The following is an 18,232-nucleotide window of genomic DNA, read 5'->3' as shown; positions in this document are numbered from 1 at the left end:
GCAGCGTGAAGCAGTCTGTCAACTTCCGGCCGGTGCAGCGCCAGGGCGTGTTCTCATGTCACGTGATTGACAGGCTGAATCCTGATTGGCTAGAACGGTCAGACTTTCACGCCCCTAAAACCCTCGCGGTAGATCCCTCCGCGTTTAACTAGTATGTATTAAGACTCCTCAAGACGCAATAATAATTATCGTCATTTACGTGCGTTGTTTCAGAAGGTTGTTGTATCAATTCCATGTTTGGTTTCTTATTGGAATAATTTTGTTAACAATCTTGACTGGAAAAAGATTTGGTGGTTACCTGCAAAATACTGCAAAATACTTAATTACAAATAAAATTAAAGAAGTTTCTATTAAAATAATTCACAGATTCTCCCCATGTAAAGTTTTTCTTCAATGCTTCAAAAAAGACATAGACACTGTCTGTTGTTTCTGTGAAGGATCCCCTGAAGACGTTTTTCATTTATTTGTTTGGAGTTGCTCTTTCACTACCAAATTATGGGACTATATCTTTAATTTGATTTGTGTTTGTGTTGAACCACATTTCTCCCTTTGCTTTCAACATGTATTGTTTGGTTTCATTGACTATCCATCTGTTTAAAAAAAAACAATTTTATATCATTAATCTTATTATATAAAATGGTTTATTCACAAATCCCGTTTTATTAATCAAAAGCCTCTTTTTTGTATTTTTGAAAATGAGGTCAAACAATATATTAGAACCATTAAGACTCTCCACCAAGGCCACCAAGACCTTAAGTTTGTGTGCTCTTTTTAATGTATTTCTGTAGTTCATTGTGTCCTGATTTACGCCGCTGAGTGTGTGTCTCCCCCTGGCGGTTGTATTGTGTTGTTTGCATTTTGTATTTCAATGAAAAAAAAAAAGTTTAATTATAGATTTTAGCGTGCATATTGCGGTGTGTAGCGGTGTGTGTGCGTTTCTTTACACCAGAGCCAACTCTGACTCAAAGGTCAAACATGTTGGTAAGATTAACCCAAATAAGACACCTTAAATAAGTACAGAAGGTTTTAAGTAATGTCAGTAAAATTGCAATTAAAAAATAACTCCAATACTGCTTTTCATTTTTTCATAAAACAGTGCAATTATTAATGTACATTTTAACAAATATTTTTTTTCAGTTAATTCCCATTTTTAATCAGAACTCAATTGTTTCATACAACAAATGCATTCAGAATACCTGCACTTTTTTTAATGTTCATCAAAAGAAATCAGTTTTGGTAGACATCAGCATTACAAGAAAAATAAACTAATGATATTAAGAAAACTGAATAACACAGATATCATACAAGTCTAGTGCAGCATTGCTTTCATGAAATCTAGGAACTGGCAAGTCGTGACATATCGCCCTCAAAATGTAAACCCATCCATGCAAGAAATAAGTGCACTTGACGTCACACAGGAGGTTTTAGTCCTTTTTCCAACACTAGGGAGCGCTAAGGGACCATGGAACTCGACTGATTTAAGAAACATTTATTATTCAAGTGAGAAGCTATGAATGTAATGTTTCAAAAATTCATACACAGGTTTTTCAAGTATGGCAAGTATATTAGTTATGTACAGGTAGTATACATATTCACGATAACCTGAATCAGGAACGGATGTCAGAAACCTTATCAGGCATACAAAATGTCATATCATAGAGGCCAAATGACTGAAAGCTGCAGTTTCTTCTGGTATTCATACTGGAAACATCTGAGTTTAATTCTTATTAGAATAAATCAAGTGCATTTTGAGATGTCCCTTAATCCACAGACAGGACTTTAGAGATAACATGATGATGATGATGATGATGATGATGATGATGATGATGATGATGATGATGATGATGATGATGATGATGATGATGATGATGATGATGATGATGATCACATAGGTTTCTTTTAGAGGTCAGGACATCCAATATATATGCTCCGACTTTTAAAGGAGACTTGCCATCACATCTAAATATGGATGCCAAAACAGGGACCAAAGGACAAATAATACAACCAAAACAATAACAATACAAAAAAACAAAACTATGCAACCTTTTCCCCCCATTTCATAAGGCAGTACCAGTTCTGCCATATGAATGCACATTATTTTAATCAACTCAACTCTTACCATCTCATTAGAAACAAGAAAAGTGTGTGTGTTTTATAAAAAAAAAAAAAAAAGTCTTAACACCAGCAGTGAAGTTGTAAAATCGCTGGTTGCTTCTGTGGGAAAACAAGTTATGTAGGTTGATTGGAGACTTCATTTTGGCATTTTTGGTTCTGACACTCCACATAACTTCCTACAAAATCGGGAAAAAAAGAAGAAAATTTAAATGAGTAAGCAGAGCCCAAATGTGATAAGGTTTCCTTCATTGTTATCAACCACACACACTTTTTACTCTCTGCAAGAAGGTGCTTCACATCTTACCGTGCTTCCTCTTTGGTCATGTCTGCTAAGGCACAAATAGCTTTGTCTTTGTCCAAAATTTGTTGTTTCAAATTCTGTATTTCTTCCTGAGCTTTATTTTTAGCCTGTTCATGCTCAGCTGAGAAAATAACAGAGAGATAAAAATTAATACATTTTGACAATTTGTGTTTCTGTTGATATAGACTTGCACTTCAGTTTTAGACATGGGAAGAGGTTCTTCTTGGAGTACTATGCATCACATCACAACTGCTATGTTTCCCTAGGCTCACTTCAGCCTTCAAGTATGGGTTTTCAGGGTCATTAATGCATAGAAATTGTACACAACAGTTTAAATAGGCTGACTTGGACACAGTGTGATTGGACATCTGTATTATTGTACATGTAGCTCCACTACTTTCTTAATCAGTGCATTCTGAAATATGGACTTCTTAGATTTTTGAATAGAATGGGTAATACACGACCAGCAAAGCTTTTTTTTTTTAAATGCAATCTTCTGTGACAATAGGTCCTTTCTAATCCACAGAGAAAAATCTAATGTATGTTATTTGTGAAAGGGGCAGATCAGATAAGATTCTTCTTCTTTCTGCTCCCTTTTCATTCATAAGTTAGGAACATTTGTATTTGTGTTTGTATTAAATTGTTTTGTTTTTTGAATGAAATAAAGAATAAAATGAAATGAAAAAATGAAATGAATGTACTTACTTCTGAGTTTATTTGCACCCTCTTCCTGTTCTGCTTTCTTCCTCTCAGCTTCACTCTGTTAGGAAACAGGTAAATGTTTAGTCAGCACCCTTCAAAGAAAGTAGCCTACAGACCACAGGGAAAGATCACATTTAAAAACAGAAAAACGGATAAAGTCATAAATCCACGTTGGACAGGCCCTAAAATAAAAGCCGCCTTGCCTTCTCCGCGTTGCAGGTCTCCAAACCTTTCTCAGCGTCTTTTAATGAACTCTCCAAGGCCGTCTTCTGCGGTTTTAGCTCATTGAGCTTCTGGTTGTTGGCATCCAGGGCGGTCTTGAGCTCAAGGATTTCACCTTTCAACACCACGATGGATTCCTCTTTCTTCTTGAACTCCATGGAGTTCTCCGCCATGCGGCCTCTCATCGTGCGCAGGGTCATCTCCTGGCGCAGCGTCTGCACGATCATCACCGCCACCACCAGCAGGCAGGACGAGGCCAGAACCACCGCCAGCTTCATCTCGGCTGGGACTGGGATTGTGTTGGAGGAGACCCCTAACGCTCACTCGTGCATCCAGGAAGGCGCTGCACCTGTGCCGGCGTCTCTCCTCGGGCTCGGTGTGTCCGGGTGACAGCAACCTGCTCTACCTGCAGAACTGGATGGGCGTGACGTCCCAGCTGCTGCTTCCTGGTGACTCCAGCCTTCACCCACTCCCAGTGCTGTACAAAGGTGTATTGGATCCTGAACTTATGTGCATAAAAATTACATGTCTTCTTTTTGGTTTTATGGAGAATCAAAAGTGGTTTTCTCTGTGTCACAATCAGAGCTGGGTAGAGTAGCCAAAAATTTTACTCAAGTAAAAGTACTGTTACTTCAGAATAGTATGACTCAAGTAGAAGTAAAAAGTAGTCATCCAAATAATTACTTGAGTAAAAGTAAAAAAGTACTTGGTGAAAAAACTACTCAAGTACTGAGTAACTGTTGAGTAACGTCTGATTTATTTTTTTAACACAACCATTCAAACAGACAAAAGTACAAAATAATCATCTTCAGGCAAATTAAATAAATAAAATACAATAAATGAAAAAATAAATAAAAAAATAATAAAATAAATAAAATAATAACAGAATAAAAAAATAAATTAAGCACAAGTACGAAATTTCAAGCCTTTGTACTCTTCTCTTTTAACCAGAACTAGAACAAGCCCATGCACTTATAGAAACTCTGTGTGTGTTTGAGTCTGTGTAAATGTGACAAAACATGCAAAAACAAATGTTTCCCAAAGAATCACCCAGTGATGTCATTAGATTAAGAGTAACAGTTTCTTCTTCACAAATCAAGTAAAAGTAAAAAGTATAGTGATTCAAAACTACTCCTAAAAGTACAACATTTCCCAAAACTTACTTAAGTAAATGTAACGGAGTAAATGTAACTCGTTATTACCCACCTCTGGTCACAAGTTATAATAAATGTATTAGTTTTTTTTTTTTCATAGCCTACTACTAGTTGTATGGGTATAGTGTTCCAGGTATGAGCTGCTCGATAGGAAAAGGCTGACTGCCCAAAGGCACTTTTTCCAAGTGCAGTTTTACAATCCCCTCTGGTGGCAGCTCTGGTACATGAGTTTTGATTTTGTTTAATATATGGACTGTGTTATTGTTTGACCTTGATCTTTTTTGTGATTTTCTTTTTTTGTTTTTACTAGTTATGCATTTTCCACCGTGTCTTGTCTCCCAATGACTCGTGCTCGTTATAGGAGACAGCTTCCTCAGCAGGATATAGCAGGTGCGCTGCGCTCACCTGTTCCTCTTTAGGAAAAAGGCGTTTCTATAATTGCAGATAGCCTGGCCCCATTCAAATGAGAGAAACGAAAAACAAAGCGCAGGTAAACATCTGACTTGAGTGTGCAAACATACAGAGAGGTGAGGTTGTGATGACGCATACAACCGCTTTGCATTCCAGCTGAGAAGTTTCTCCGACTCCGCTTTGGAAGTTAAATAAGCTGCAGTGCAGTGGGACACCTGTAAGAACTGTTGCTATTTTAAAACACCACACAACGGGAAAGAAGACGCAATGAAGGTAGTTTTAGTGATATCTCTGTCATTAGTCATGTGTGCTACTTTGTTGTGGCTCATAAAAACGCGGAAAAACGAGCAGGAGAAACACGCAAAGCAGTACAGGCTTCTGGATATTAAGCTGCGAGTCACCAGTGACGTGGTGGAAGAGTTCCGGAGCGAGCTGGCGGAGAAGAAGGACCAGATGATGAAGAGCCAAGGTGCTCAGAAGCAGATGGAGGAACAAGTGGAACAGCTGCAGGCCAAAACAGAAAAGGCAAAGAACGACATGGATCAGTGTCAAGGAGACCAGGTGGGCCAATGGTACCATTAATTTTATTGTGAAAGTTACTGTATGTATGTATAAAGTCAAGCACTTAAAAAAAAGTGTCAAATATTCGTTTTATAGTTTTATAATAAAGATGTTGCCTATTCATTTTTAATTGGAAAATGTGATATTTCCATTCATCTTTTGTACCATCTAACTGCTTACATAAGCAATCTGAACAGAACTGCATAAAACATGCAGTTCTGTAATACTGTTGCAGCAGTGCATTATTATTATTATTGCTGTTATTGTATCTCTCAAATGAAATGAAATGAAAAACAACAAAAAAACAATCTTTTGAATCCCTAGTATACTTCATGATGAGATGAGATTTGTGAATATGAGCTATATGCCATTGTGTGACTGGATAGGTAATTTTTTCATGGCTCTCCATGGTAGATATTAATTTTCCAGAACAAAAAGGTAAAATAAAAAGCAAAGTCTGAGGTCTTTGCTCGACTTGAAAGACAGGTTCTTCTCCCACCAACTGAAATCCGGTTTGTCTTATTCTATTAAATAATTTCCATTAAATTACAGTAATATTAAAATGTTTTTCTTCATTACTATATAAATTACAAACAGTTGCATTTATATTTTGAATTATTTAACTGAATCTATACAACTTTCTTTGTATACAAGACACATCTCAGCCTTAACAGGGTATAGACACGCTCTTTGTGACTATAAACTACAAGTATCAGCTTTAGAAAAGAGGACCTGGTTGCAGACTGTGTCGATATGGAGCTCCACTGGAACCCTGTGACCTCCTCTCTCGAGTGGTTGGTTTAAGGATAATGTATCAGGGAAATGTGCTCCATGCACTGGAAGTCACATGGTTCTGGTTCTGTGGAGCTCTAAACCAGCTCTCTACTCAGTTTGCAGCCAGGTCCCTTTTAATTTGGTAGATTCTTTTGGTTCATGCTAAGCACATGTGCATCATTAATTTTATTCTAATAGGTAGATGTTTTCTCTCTCCTTCTAGATCCTAAAAAATGGGATGTTTTGGGCTAATAATGTTAAACAAAACTCCCAGGAAGGCATATAAATGTGTGGTAGTAAAAGTGCTGACAATTCAACAACTTACAAATTAAGTAATAATAATAAAATCTGCGATTTGGATTACTGAAAACGTCCTTTTTTAATTTGCAGAAATCTGCTTTAGATCAGCTGGCCATGGCAGAAACGGCTCTAAATGACCTCAAAGGTAAGTGATGGTTTTTGGGCTTCAATATCTAAAATGATGATGAATTCCAGATTTGAGAGACAGTTTTCCCTGTTTTGTCAAACATTTACAGACTTTTTAAATATATATCTCAATCTGATGAAACTTTATTTTTTTATTAGTGAAGCACTTAAAATTCTAATTCTAAGTCCTAATAAAACTGACAGCTACATCTACCAAGGAGATGACGGGGTGGCAAGCAGAAATGGACGTATTGAGAAAGCAGCTGGCAGAGCGAAGCTCAATCTGTGACTTTTTAAGGGAAGAAACGGAATTAACAAGGTATGGTAACCACTTCTCTGGAATTAAATCTTCAAAATAATTCACTCTTCTGTTACCATAAGTATGCACTCACCAAAATCTGCTTTGTTGAACTTTTTTCTCTTTCATAGAAAATTATGTGAAAAGAAAGATGGTGGTCAAGTACAAGTAGTCCCCAAACAAGAAGAGGCCAACGCGGAGGCCCCCAAACAAGAAGAGGCCAACGCGGAGGCCCCCCCAAAAAATGAGGCTAATGCAGAGGCCCCTAAATAAGACATAAGAAAACGCAACCTGTTTTTTTTTTTTTCAAATCTCCTCCACATAATCTTTTTGAAAAACATTAAAGGTAGATTGAACCATGTTTTCAGGGAGTATTCATGTGGTCCTGGAAATCCTGGATATATAAATTTCCACAGTTCCCTTTGCAACCAGTTGTCATTTCCACTCGTCAAATACTGTACTCAAACTTGATTTCCCAAACTGGTAACTAACATCCAGGAACATCTTTCAGTGGTATTTTTTTTTTAAACACTCCTGGCTCCCCCCAGAATTAGAATATCCAGGTTTTGGACATGGGAGTGGTGGTTATAAAGGTGGGGTTGAGCCTGAAGGACCAAGGTTGAAGTTCCTGCAACAGAAGCAAAACCACCGTGGGCTGCTCTGCTCCCTGGGTGCCGGACACAAAAATGGCCCCTCCTAGTGGGTTCGTTTCAAAATTAAGTTTGGTGGCTGAAGGTTATGCTTAAAAACACTGGGTCGTCCTGCTGGATCCTCCTGGCATCACACTCGCTGACATGTTGCAGATGTGATTCTGAACAAAGGGATTGCTTATTAATATTAACGTTAAAGATGCTCTTTATTCATATGTGACTGTTTTAAAAGAAAATAATCAAGGGTTTTATTTTGTTAAGTTTTAATAAAGTGCCATTTTACAAACTAGCCTTTTTTGTGTGAAATAATTCATGTTTGTGTTTTTATAGTTCCTGAAAGGCAAAGTGAAATATTTTGGATCATACTGACTAAATAGATGAGCTTTTTAGTGAGCAGAAGAGGGAAGTTGTTTGTGAGCTGGTTGCTTGCTGTCGTAGCAGAAAAATAATACATTTGATTACATTTTTACTTGTCTGTACTATTTTTTAAATGCAGTGCATTAGAGATTTTTGTGCAGATACATTTCTGGGTTAACCTAGAATAGAGAGGTCGGTTCTGCAGGATTGTCTCATTTGAAGTGCAGCAGTTAAGTGAACCGGAGTTCAAATCTCTATTGGATCAAAAATCCATGTTTTTCCATCTCAAACTCAAAATATAAAATCTTGTTGTCAGTATCTTCAGTGAGTAATGATTTAATGCATATGAATATAGTAACATTACAAAGAATAAAGATATAGTCACCAAATGAAAGCACAAACAATATTTGCACATTATGATTAATTAGGTAATTAATATAGACGAATATTCATTTTCTTTCAGAGCTTTAAGTTTTATAGAAAACCCTTTGTGTTTTTTAAGGCCCCACCTGCCCACCTGCCCACCATAAATAAGTAAGTAAGAAAAAAACTTAAATAGATAATTAAAATGAAAATAAAAAAGTTTGGTTTATGTGTAAAAAACAAAACCAAACTATCGGGTTTAGTTTTGAGAGAACCAAGCACGCTATAGGCCTGTACATGTTGGTATATTTTGTGCAAATGAAGCCTGTAAATCCTGCTGTAAAGTCACTTTTGCAAATCACATTTAAGTGAAATTAGAGATTTTTAATATGTGGATAATTATAATTATACTTTACTCTAATTACTCTCATCTAATTATAGATAATTATATAAATAAACAGCATACGTTGATTTAACATTGATTAGACGTTGGCGTTAGAACTGGATGATTGTTTGATGGTTCATCCACATTGACTATAACCAAAAATCTATCTTTTTGACCATAATTCATCTGAATCTGAATTAACATATTTTGCTATCTGGGAGGTGGAACTACTGTCCTTTGGTTAGATAGATCTGTGTATCAAGAGGAGAATGTGTAAATCAAATAGGAGAAACTCAGAGCTGAACCTCGTCAGGGTTCCAGGACTCTCGGCAACCCTTTCATATTCTTAATTATTAATAGTGACAACATGTCCTCTGATTTGAGTGGCATCACGTCTTCCTGAGAGCACAACCCCACCTTCCTATCTATTAAAGTATTACTAGACTTCAGACGTGCTGTTTTGAGGTCTAATAACTTGCACATTTCCATTGCTTCATGAAGAACTCTGCATTTATTATGTTGCTGTTAGTATGAAATAAAGTAATTTAAAAAATCAACTCATTTTTTGTATCAGTCAAACCGAGTTAAATACCTCACATATAGGATTGTTCATGAAGTGGAGATGATCCATACATGTCACAAACGCCTTTTAAATGCTTCTGATTATTCCCAGTGAAGTGTAAAATGAGGAGGAAAATATGCAGGCCTTTTCGTGTGCCGTCCTTCACTCTTCACTCTTATCTGCACATTCTTGTTTCATTAGGTATCCTAAGGACATGTTCTACATCTGAACATTATCATCTTATTGGTAGTCTTTACAGATCCAAATGATACACACATATTATTTAATAACATGTCAGATGCATATTCAGAAATGTACAAAAATGTGCAAAAACAGGTGCTGCACTCCTTTTGGTCCCAATCACAGCATTTGATTATGTATTCACAAATAATTACAGTGCAATTTGCCCAGCAGGTTGCAAAATTCAACTAGAGAGCATATATGAGAGAGAGAGGAAATTCTACTTAACAAAGGTTAGAAGCAGTCCAGCAAACTGAAACTCGGGGTGAAACAAGGCCAGCAAGCATGTATGCAGAAAACATGATAATAATAAAGGTATAAAAAGTAAGATGGAAAGTAAAGTAAAGTTAACTTAAACACAGAAAAAAAATCACAGAAATCCCTCTTCAGGAATTCAGCAAACATTACAAGAAATGTCAGAAAAAGAAAAGAAAAAGTCAGAGGCTGCGTCAAAATAACATAGATTACATTGTTTGCGAAGGCCAGCCAAACTACAACTTTTGCCAATTGTCACTAAATTAATATAGCGCTGTCTTTGAACCTGAGTTATCAATATAGACAAGGTGTGGGACAGACGCATGCGTGAAATAGCTCACGAGCTTTCATCCTGGTTGACCAGGTAATGATTAATGCAAAAACAGATGGACAGCACAAAGAGCAAAGCCAAACATCTCATAAAGCACAGATATGTTCCTGTTACAGTTAAAGAGAAATTTTTTTTTATTTCATTTTCTTTATATTTTACTGAGGTGGCAGTTGGGAAAAGTTACAAAATAAGATAGCAAGGCAAAATGTCAAAAAAACAGCTTCTCCATTTATTTATTTTCAATGTCTCCACTCTGCTTGCATCTGTGCCCCTGATTTACGTCTTCTTCTGGAGCAATTTGTGCCTCTTGGCCTTTAGTTTCAGTTGTTCAATTTTGGCCTTACATGTCTTTTTCCCCTCTGTTAGGTAACTCCTTCACCTCCGACACTGAAAACATGGATAGTTGTTGAATAGTCATTTTTAACCTTGCCTGCCTCTCTCTGTCTTGGTGACCCTGCCTCTGGGCTTGTGTGCCCGGGAGTGAGTGACTGTGTGTGTGTGTGTGTGTGTGTGTGTGTGTGTGTGTGTGTGTGAGAGAGAGAGAGCGAGAGCGAGAGAGAGAGAGAGAGAGAGAGAGAGAGAGAGAGAGAGAGAGAGAGAGAGAGAGAGAGAGAGAGAATAAACTTTGTGGCTAATCCTGGACCGGTGCTACAGTTTGTGTTCTGGCTGATCATAAACCTTTATTATTTCTCATAAAGTGTGAGACTAGTTTCCTGGTTGTGTGTTTTTCAGAAATTTGAACATGTGGGCCCTCTGTACGGTTCTACATACGGTCAATATTTTATGATGAAGTATTTTGGTGGCATTTCGTACTTTTGTTGAGGAGAAGAACAAAGGGAATAACATGCTGCAGTGGATTTAAAGTGTTAGATTGGACTCAAAATATATTGCTTTTCTATGTTTCACTTTTGTAAGGATTTTGTCTATTCGTGCTCATATTTGATTAGATTATGCAATCTGAACTTTAAATGTCTTGGGGTTATAAGTCTACCATCATTTATTTAGTAAGTAATATCTCTTTCATTGGTCATGGAGTAGAAAAGGTTTTAACCTTTCTCTCACTAACTTTTCATTCTTATATTCTCCAGCTTTTTGTTTATATTTACCTTCTACCTATATTCACTTCTTAGAAATTGTGATTTGATATTTCAGTCACAAAAATATTCTCTTTCCCGGTTCATGCAAACGATCTCTTCAAACTAATTAATTCCAGCTTCACATATTTGATCTTTTAGGCTTTAATAACAATAATGTGAGCGAAGCACTGGAATACCTGTGAAGTTTGGACTGTCTATGTTTTGATAAATGGAGATTTTAAAAAATACACAAAGTTGAAACACAATGTAAATTATATTTGTCATCAAAAGCATCTGAGTTATCCTGTCAATTTTTACGATCCTGTTATTTCTCACTCTGCCTCACACTGCCCTCCATCTGTTGGAGATTAAAACACTGGCCTCAGGCTCACAATTAGGCAATCAGAGGACTTTCATTCCGCCCCAGTAGGCTGGCAAGGTCGTTGCAGCGAGGATACAGAGATGGCAGAGAGAGGCGGTCAGCCTGTTTCATGTCCCTTTCTTTTGTTCATTAACTGGGGCGTTGAATTTGAAGTTTCTGTTTCTGTTGTTTTCCACTAATAGCATATTGTTTTATACTTTTTTTTTTACAATGTTTTAAAAGTAGAATAGAAGAGAATGACTCCATATGTATGATTCTATGATACATTTACAATCTAAGTCTTTACTCTGTCTGCAAGTGAAAGTGACTGCATTCATTCAACGTGATACACATATACGTCCCTTGTTACACAAAAAACGAGGCGAGGTTTAACCTGACATCCTGAGTCATTACCGACACTGCGTTTTCAGACTTCAATCTTATTCTCACAGTTATAGTTTTCAGTCTACACATTACAAATAAAAGAGAATATAGACAGACAGACAGAATGGCAGACAAAGAGAAAGAAAGCAAGTTCAAGTGAAAAGGAGTTTCCCATGATTCAAAGTAAGTACTGCCACTGAGAAGGGAAATACACTTTATGAAAGTTGCCCTTTGATACAGTAGAATTGAGAGGAGGTATGCAGTGCAAATACTTCGCTAGCCACACCTGTCTGTCACCCCTGATACAAGTCTCCCATGTGAGAGATAAATTAAGACCCATTTATGAATGCAGCTCTACTGTTAACACTAGCAGATGCACTTCATGAATCTCTGAGTAGACTTAAATTATGACGACTGCAACAGTTAATTTCCAAACAAAAAAAACAGCACTTTTCCAATGTGTTTAATGAAATCAAATATGCCCTTCAGGGGGTTGTGATTTCAACTATTTGTGTTTTGATACCATTTTATTTTTATATTAAATATAAGTAACGAGGGACTTAGTGAATGACCGTCATGTTTGACATTTGTCCTCCCTACAGGCAATAACTGAAAGTTATTTGACTCTGCATGCAGGGTTGTGTCTGTGTGTGCATATATTCACACACACAAGCGTGTGTGTGGGAGCCTGAGTGTGAGGGTTCACAGGAGGATGAACATCACACGTATTGATCAGCCTAATGTGGGGAGGAAAGGCTGCAGGACACAGCATCTGATCAATATACCTCTAATTACATGATTGTGTGTGTATGTTACTGACAGGATGAATATTGGTAGCCCCACACCCCCACACCATCCCAATCTAAACTCACAGTGCCATATATATATAAATACTGTCCCAGTGAGGAACAGCTCACAAGCTTTCACAGCCCTCAGACGCCTTCTTACTTTTATGCAGCTTGAGCCGCAAAACTAACTTTTTATTATTACATTACATTACATTCAGCAGACGCTTTAATCCAAAGCAATTTACAACAGAGGAATGACGGGACACAATGACGCCACGTGAGGATAAAGAGAAGTAAGTATCTTTAATCTTTTATCTGATGGTGGAGAGATTTTCAACTCAGCAAATAGAAACTGAGCTCAAATGTCAGGGAGATCTTCAAATCCGAGTGCCGGTTACTTGCTGCCCAAAAGGCAGATCCTGTGTCTCTGTCCTGCTAAACAGGTTTTTCAAGTCTTTTATTGTCTGTCTGAATGTTAATTTTGCTCACTGCTGAACTGTGTCTCTCATTTGTCCAGGGCTCTGCTGGATCCTTGCTGACTTGCTAGAGGCTGTGTGATATGTTTGATATTCGGTTGTTCTTATGCTATATCCTGTCAACTAAATATCAGACATATTCCTACAGAGTCTGGTACTGACTTCTGATCTTTGCTGCACCTCTGGACAGAGGCTTTTCGGGTCGTTCTGGTAAAGGATTGTGGATGGTAAATAGCAATTCACACAATTATTGAAACAAATCTGAAGGAGTCAAATGCTTGGTTGCCATCAATAAATACAAACATCATTTGGGACAACTCTACGTTAAATATAGCAATTTTCCTCATGCTTTGAATGAAAACACACAAAATTCCCTTGAAGACCAATCATCATGATCTTCATTTGTGTTTTTAAACACACAAACACCAACAGAGAATTCATAGCTGAGACACCAGTTTTTCAACGTCCCGCTCCATGAGAAAGGTGTGGTAGGTCCCGACACCGGTTTTGACATAAAGGAGGACAACACAACCATGGAGTCTGTCTTACCCAGGCAAGGGAAAGACAGACCTTTCACCTCCTCCGCTATACTCTCACCATGCAGTTTAAAGTCTGTACTATTAATAATGAATTTGCAATTTTTGCTCTTTGAGTCTTTTTTCTTGTTCTGAACAAATGCAATAATAACTACCAATCTTCCTGTGTGATTTTATCTCTGCCTAACTAAAATAAACTCTGATTGTGTGGTAATATGATTTGGAGTGATTCCTTACTGTGTCTGCATGCCTCATTTGCACTTTATTGCTCAATTACAGCAAGCTACATGCTTCAGTTTCTAATTTTACACTTTCATCAGTTGATCTTTTATCATGATCAAATGCTTTTTGACTTCTGGCTGTAACAAATTCTTCAAAAGGCATGTAATGAAATTTTATGATTCATTTTTATAAAAGACGAATAAGTAAGATGCCGATGTGACAGTGGGGGCACTGAATAAAAAAGAAAAAAAAACATGTTTCCTGATATAGGGAATGATTTTAATTTTAATCAAATTAGCTGCTGTGTTATAGACATCCTCTGTTTTACGCAACAATATATATATTAGATTTTCTTTGAAAACTAATATGTAGATTTCAGGCCATTGAAGCATGGCTTCGTATCAGCTGCATTACAGCAATTAAGAAACTGGACATCAGAGGCCTTCTGAGGCAGGGTTTAGGAAAGTAGACCATATGGACGACGGAAGAAAACAAGGCAATGTAGAGGTTGTGCATAACACAGCACCAGAGGGCTCATGGGTTGTATGAGCCAGTTTTTGTGTGTACGTGTGTGTGTGCGTGCCTGTGTGTGTTTTACGTTGGTTATTTGAGGGCTTTTTCACTGAAGGGTAAACCAGGATTTTAGGTATATCTCAGATGAGGAACCTCATGAGCGCAGTGACGCATAAACAACCATTAAGGTTTACTCTGTGCTGCGACCACTTCCAAACAAGGCCTGTTTCATCAATCCTGATGCATTATCAGAATACGAATCTGATACTGATATACTGTCTTATACAAGCTGTCCAAATTGTCATTTAAGGTTTGATTCATAAATGTATTTATGTTGATGCAGATAGGTGAAAAAAAAGTATACAGTCGGTCAGTTCTGAGATTTTACCTAGGATATTAAGAAAATAGCAATCTGGTCTTAAATTAGATTAATACATCCTTCCATAAAGCCTGTTTGACAGTTTCAACTAGTTAATAAAGCTTCAAGAACCAGGAAGGATTAACACACCACTCCTGATTGCAAACCTTGGCTTCTAGTTTACCCACCGAATAAACTTGTGCTGCTAAAACTTCTATCTATCAATGATATGGTGCCACAGTCCACAATATGTTTATGAACGCCCCCTGTGATCTTCATTTACTCTTAATGGACTTTGTCCTGGCTTTTACTGTTTCTAATTTCTGATGCACTCCTTTACTTATGTAGAGCATTGAAGTTGCCTCTGTGTTTGACATAGAGGAAGCCACTTTACCTTGCCTTTAAGGCATAGTCATGTATTTGTGTATATTAGAATGATGTATGTTTTTCTTTCTCGTAAGTTTCCATAAATAAATACTACTCACGGGATATGTTTTCACAGCAGCAACAGTAAATCTATGATCAACTTTGCACTCTAACTTAAAGTAGCTAATGAATATTTACACAAATAACTTATGAATAGTTTTACCCAGTCAAACATCTTCAGTCTGGTTTGCCCTGTTTTACCAGTTTGAGGTCTTCAGTCAGTGAAATCTCCTGAAGCATGACAAGAGCAGTCTTTGTGTATATATGCATATGTGTTCTTATCAGAGGATGCAGGGTGGTTTACGCAAACAAAGCCAATACAAAAAAGAAAAGATAGAAAAACAGAGAACCAAATAAGATCATATTTAACCAGAAGCCCTCTGACTTCATACGTGAGACAATTCCCTCAACGACACACACCACAGACTTTTAATAGCAAATTCAACCGAAGTGAAGTTAACTGAACAATTAACAACCATGTTTAGATGGCTGTTATTTGCAAGATGATTTGTTAATGAAATAGCGTGACTGAATTAAATACATCAGTTTACTTGAATTACAAGGCTTCATAGCGTGCTTGAAAACTATAAACTTATATAAGAGTTTTACAGTAAAGACACCAACCTGACCTTTCCATTTATTTCTTTCAGCAGGATGTCAGTGACTGATGGTTATACGCATATGTGCGCCTCATGGGTTGAACATAAGGTCACCTGCTGGTTGTCCTATAGGTGGTGTCACCATGGCTATCTGATAGGGTCAAGTGGCATCCACTGAGACAAATGTTATCTGAAAGAGTGCAGACTGTATACTCTGGGGCACTGTGTGTGAAGCACCACAGGAGGGAATGACGAACATTGTGATAATAATGCTTGTGTTTTTTGTGGGTTGCATTTCGTGCGTGCGTACAGATATATGAAGGTAACTGATGAATCCTGGCTGATAAATTTGTTGTGGTGTACTATAAATATCTGAGAGCAGAGGGAGAGAGTGCATCAATTCACGTGTGGACCCGAGGAGGAAGTACAGGGAGCCAAAAGGCAAAAAGGGGAATATAAAAACAACAAGAGGGTGAATGAAAGGAAGAGGAGCAGACAGAGGAGAACTGATACAGCACCAAAGGAACATTTTCATAAGTAGTGCTGGAAAACTCTGAAATAGGTAAGAAGGGCAACTTGGTGGCTAAAGTCTGATAATCATGTTGTCGTGTTTGTTTTTGTTTAATCTCTTATACAATGCTTTGCGATGTTTTTCTCTAGAAATGGCAAAGACAGCTGGAGTACTCTTGGCTTCTCTTTTGTTTCTGAGAGCCAGTGTGCCATGTTTTTCCTTGTATAACAGTGGTGAATGCTTCTTCAATACGAAAGGTACAATGCGTGTCTGTAGATACATTTGAGCAATATAAAAATTGGAGAATGTGATTATGATTGTGTTATAAATTTGAGAATAGAAAATGCATTTTTTGAAGGTTTTTATAATTTTTGTGCGCAAATATGTGTGTGTGCACGTGTGTGTGTACAGTCTAAAACTTTAATTACCTTGTTCTGTTTGCATATCTATGAATTATTTAGAAATATGCAAACAGAAAGTTGCACATTTGATTTGCAAATATCGGATCTGAGTGCTTCTCTGAGTGCCTTTCTTCCATTTTTAGGCACCTGTGAATACATGGGGCAGTTTTATGGTATTGGAGAGAGCTGGATGACCAGTGACTGCTACCAGTGTGTCTGCATGGAGCCTTTTGGAGTGGGATGCTGTGACCAGTGAGTTTTTTTATCCATAAACTACGAAAAAAAATCTCCTTTGCTCTTTTTTTTAATATAGCATATATATACTAAACTTTTTTTTTAAAATCTTTTCTTCCCTACAGTGGATCCAAGCCAGTGGACTATCCAGAGTGGTGCGAAGTCATTCGCAAACCCGACTCTTGCACGAGTGTTGCAGTGATGAGAGTCAATCATAAACTACCCTGCCTGTGGGGACAAGGCCGCCTCAGAACTGCAGGAAAACCGTGGAAATCTGACAACGATCCTTTATTTTGAGTTTAGTTCTATAGTTAATGTTACATTTTTAGGGATTTTTTTTTTTTAATTTTGTGAAAGGAGTACATTTTACAAAAAAAATAATGCAAATACATACATATCAGTCTGTTAATCCTATATTTATAGTGGGTATTTCTGGAAAATTGTGGTGTTTGTGTTGGTCATCTAAATGTCTGATAAAATGCACCTTTGTTAAATGTATAACTTTAATCAGTGTTTCAATGTATCAAATGTGTAACTTCATTTTAGGCTAAATCTGAATATTTAATACTTATAGTGTAAATACTTGTTACTGTTCTAATTCTATTGATATTGTTGTGAAATTTAAAAACAAAAAACTAAACAAGAGTAGCTTATGGGTCTCTTAACTTCAGGAATAGGAAACCTAAGAAAATGTGTCATTTGATGGCAAATAGTAACCTACAACTGTTTGAGCATACACATCAAAACTATTATTTCATTTTTTTAAATTTTTTGGTGGACGTCATTCCAGTACTGTCAGTCTTCTCCACAGACTGTCCATACTAGGATACTAGACACTAGTACATACTGTTAGAGATGAGAGATGAAACAATTTATTTTGTGAGGTCTGCCATTTAGGTAGCGTTTTTCTGATTTTAATTTATTAATTAGATATGGGTTGTTGTGTTTGTTTGTTTTTTTTATATTTTGTTCTCCGTATTTGCTGTACTTGATTTTAGGGGACATCTTTGTATTGGCACAATATGGAAAAAGAAAAAAAAAGAAAATAAAAATTTGGGTTTCTTGACTAACACTTGGTGAATGAATAAATTTGCTTTCATTCATTCATTCATTCATTCATTCATTCATTCATTCATTCATTCATTCATTCATTCATTCATTCATTCATTCATTCATTCATTCATTCATTTTAATTTCTTCTCATGCTTTTATTTTGTAAAAAGCAGCGCAGTGTTATGTC

The 18,232-nt window shown here is 36.9% G+C and overlaps 3 protein-coding genes across 3 annotated transcripts; 2 read left to right on the top strand and 1 right to left on the bottom strand.

Annotated features, from left to right (window-relative positions):
- Positions 1–1,193: 1,193 nt before the first annotated feature.
- On the bottom strand, positions 1,194–3,745 carry si:dkey-87o1.2 (uncharacterized protein LOC796684 homolog). Its single transcript, XM_061718374.1, has 4 exons — positions 3,322–3,745; positions 3,122–3,176; positions 2,420–2,537; positions 1,194–2,291 (listed from the first exon to the last, which is right to left on the bottom strand). Exons 1-4 carry the CDS (start codon positions 3,616–3,618, stop codon positions 2,252–2,254), a joined length of 510 nt encoding a protein of 169 aa, XP_061574358.1. The 5' UTR covers positions 3,619–3,745; the 3' UTR covers positions 1,194–2,251.
- Positions 3,746–4,965: 1,220 nt separating this feature from the next.
- Positions 4,966–9,123, top strand: zgc:174935 (uncharacterized protein LOC796019 homolog). Its single transcript, XM_061718373.1, has 4 exons — positions 4,966–5,466; positions 6,631–6,685; positions 6,871–6,985; positions 7,096–9,123. Exons 1-4 carry the CDS (start codon positions 5,173–5,175, stop codon positions 7,235–7,237), a joined length of 606 nt encoding a protein of 201 aa, XP_061574357.1. The 5' UTR covers positions 4,966–5,172; the 3' UTR covers positions 7,238–9,123.
- Positions 9,124–16,157: 7,034 nt separating this feature from the next.
- Positions 16,158–17,992, top strand: msmp2 (microseminoprotein, prostate associated 2). Its single transcript, XM_061718372.1, has 4 exons — positions 16,158–16,408; positions 16,507–16,614; positions 16,902–17,010; positions 17,118–17,992. The coding sequence occupies exons 2-4, from the start codon at positions 16,509–16,511 to the stop codon at positions 17,287–17,289; spliced, it is 387 nt and encodes a 128-aa protein (XP_061574356.1). The 5' UTR covers positions 16,158–16,408; positions 16,507–16,508; the 3' UTR covers positions 17,290–17,992.
- Positions 17,993–18,232: the final 240 nt, after the last annotated feature.

Source organism: Cololabis saira, chromosome 3, assembly GCF_033807715.1.
Source record: "Cololabis saira isolate AMF1-May2022 chromosome 3, fColSai1.1, whole genome shotgun sequence".
Classification (NCBI taxonomy): domain Eukaryota; kingdom Metazoa; phylum Chordata; class Actinopteri; order Beloniformes; family Belonidae; genus Cololabis; species Cololabis saira.
The sequence above is the reverse complement of the archived record's forward strand: the minus strand, read 5'-3'. Positions and strand labels throughout refer to the sequence as shown.

Coding starts and splice junctions, on each gene's coding strand:
- zgc:174935 (XM_061718373.1), top strand. CDS start 5,173: ATGAAGGTAGTTTTAGTGATATCTCTGTCATTAGTCATGTGTGCTACT. Junction 5,467..6,630: donor ATCAGTGTCAAGGAGACCAG/GTGGGCCAATGG, acceptor TTTAATTTGCAG/AAATCTGCTTTAGATCAGCT. Junction 6,986..7,095: donor GAAGAAACGGAATTAACAAG/GTATGGTAACCA, acceptor TCTCTTTCATAG/AAAATTATGTGAAAAGAAAG.
- si:dkey-87o1.2 (XM_061718374.1), bottom strand. CDS start 3,618: ATGAAGCTGGCGGTGGTTCTGGCCTCGTCCTGCCTGCTGGTGGTGGCG. Junction 3,177..3,321: donor AGACCTGCAACGCGGAGAAG/GCAAGGCGGCTT, acceptor GTTTCCTAACAG/AGTGAAGCTGAGAGGAAGAA. Junction 2,292..2,419: donor ATGACCAAAGAGGAAGCACG/GTAAGATGTGAA, acceptor CCGATTTTGTAG/GAAGTTATGTGGAGTGTCAG.
- msmp2 (XM_061718372.1), top strand. CDS start 16,509: ATGGCAAAGACAGCTGGAGTACTCTTGGCTTCTCTTTTGTTTCTGAGA. Junction 16,615..16,901: donor ATGCTTCTTCAATACGAAAG/GTACAATGCGTG, acceptor TTCCATTTTTAG/GCACCTGTGAATACATGGGG. Junction 17,011..17,117: donor GGAGTGGGATGCTGTGACCA/GTGAGTTTTTTT, acceptor TCTTCCCTACAG/TGGATCCAAGCCAGTGGACT.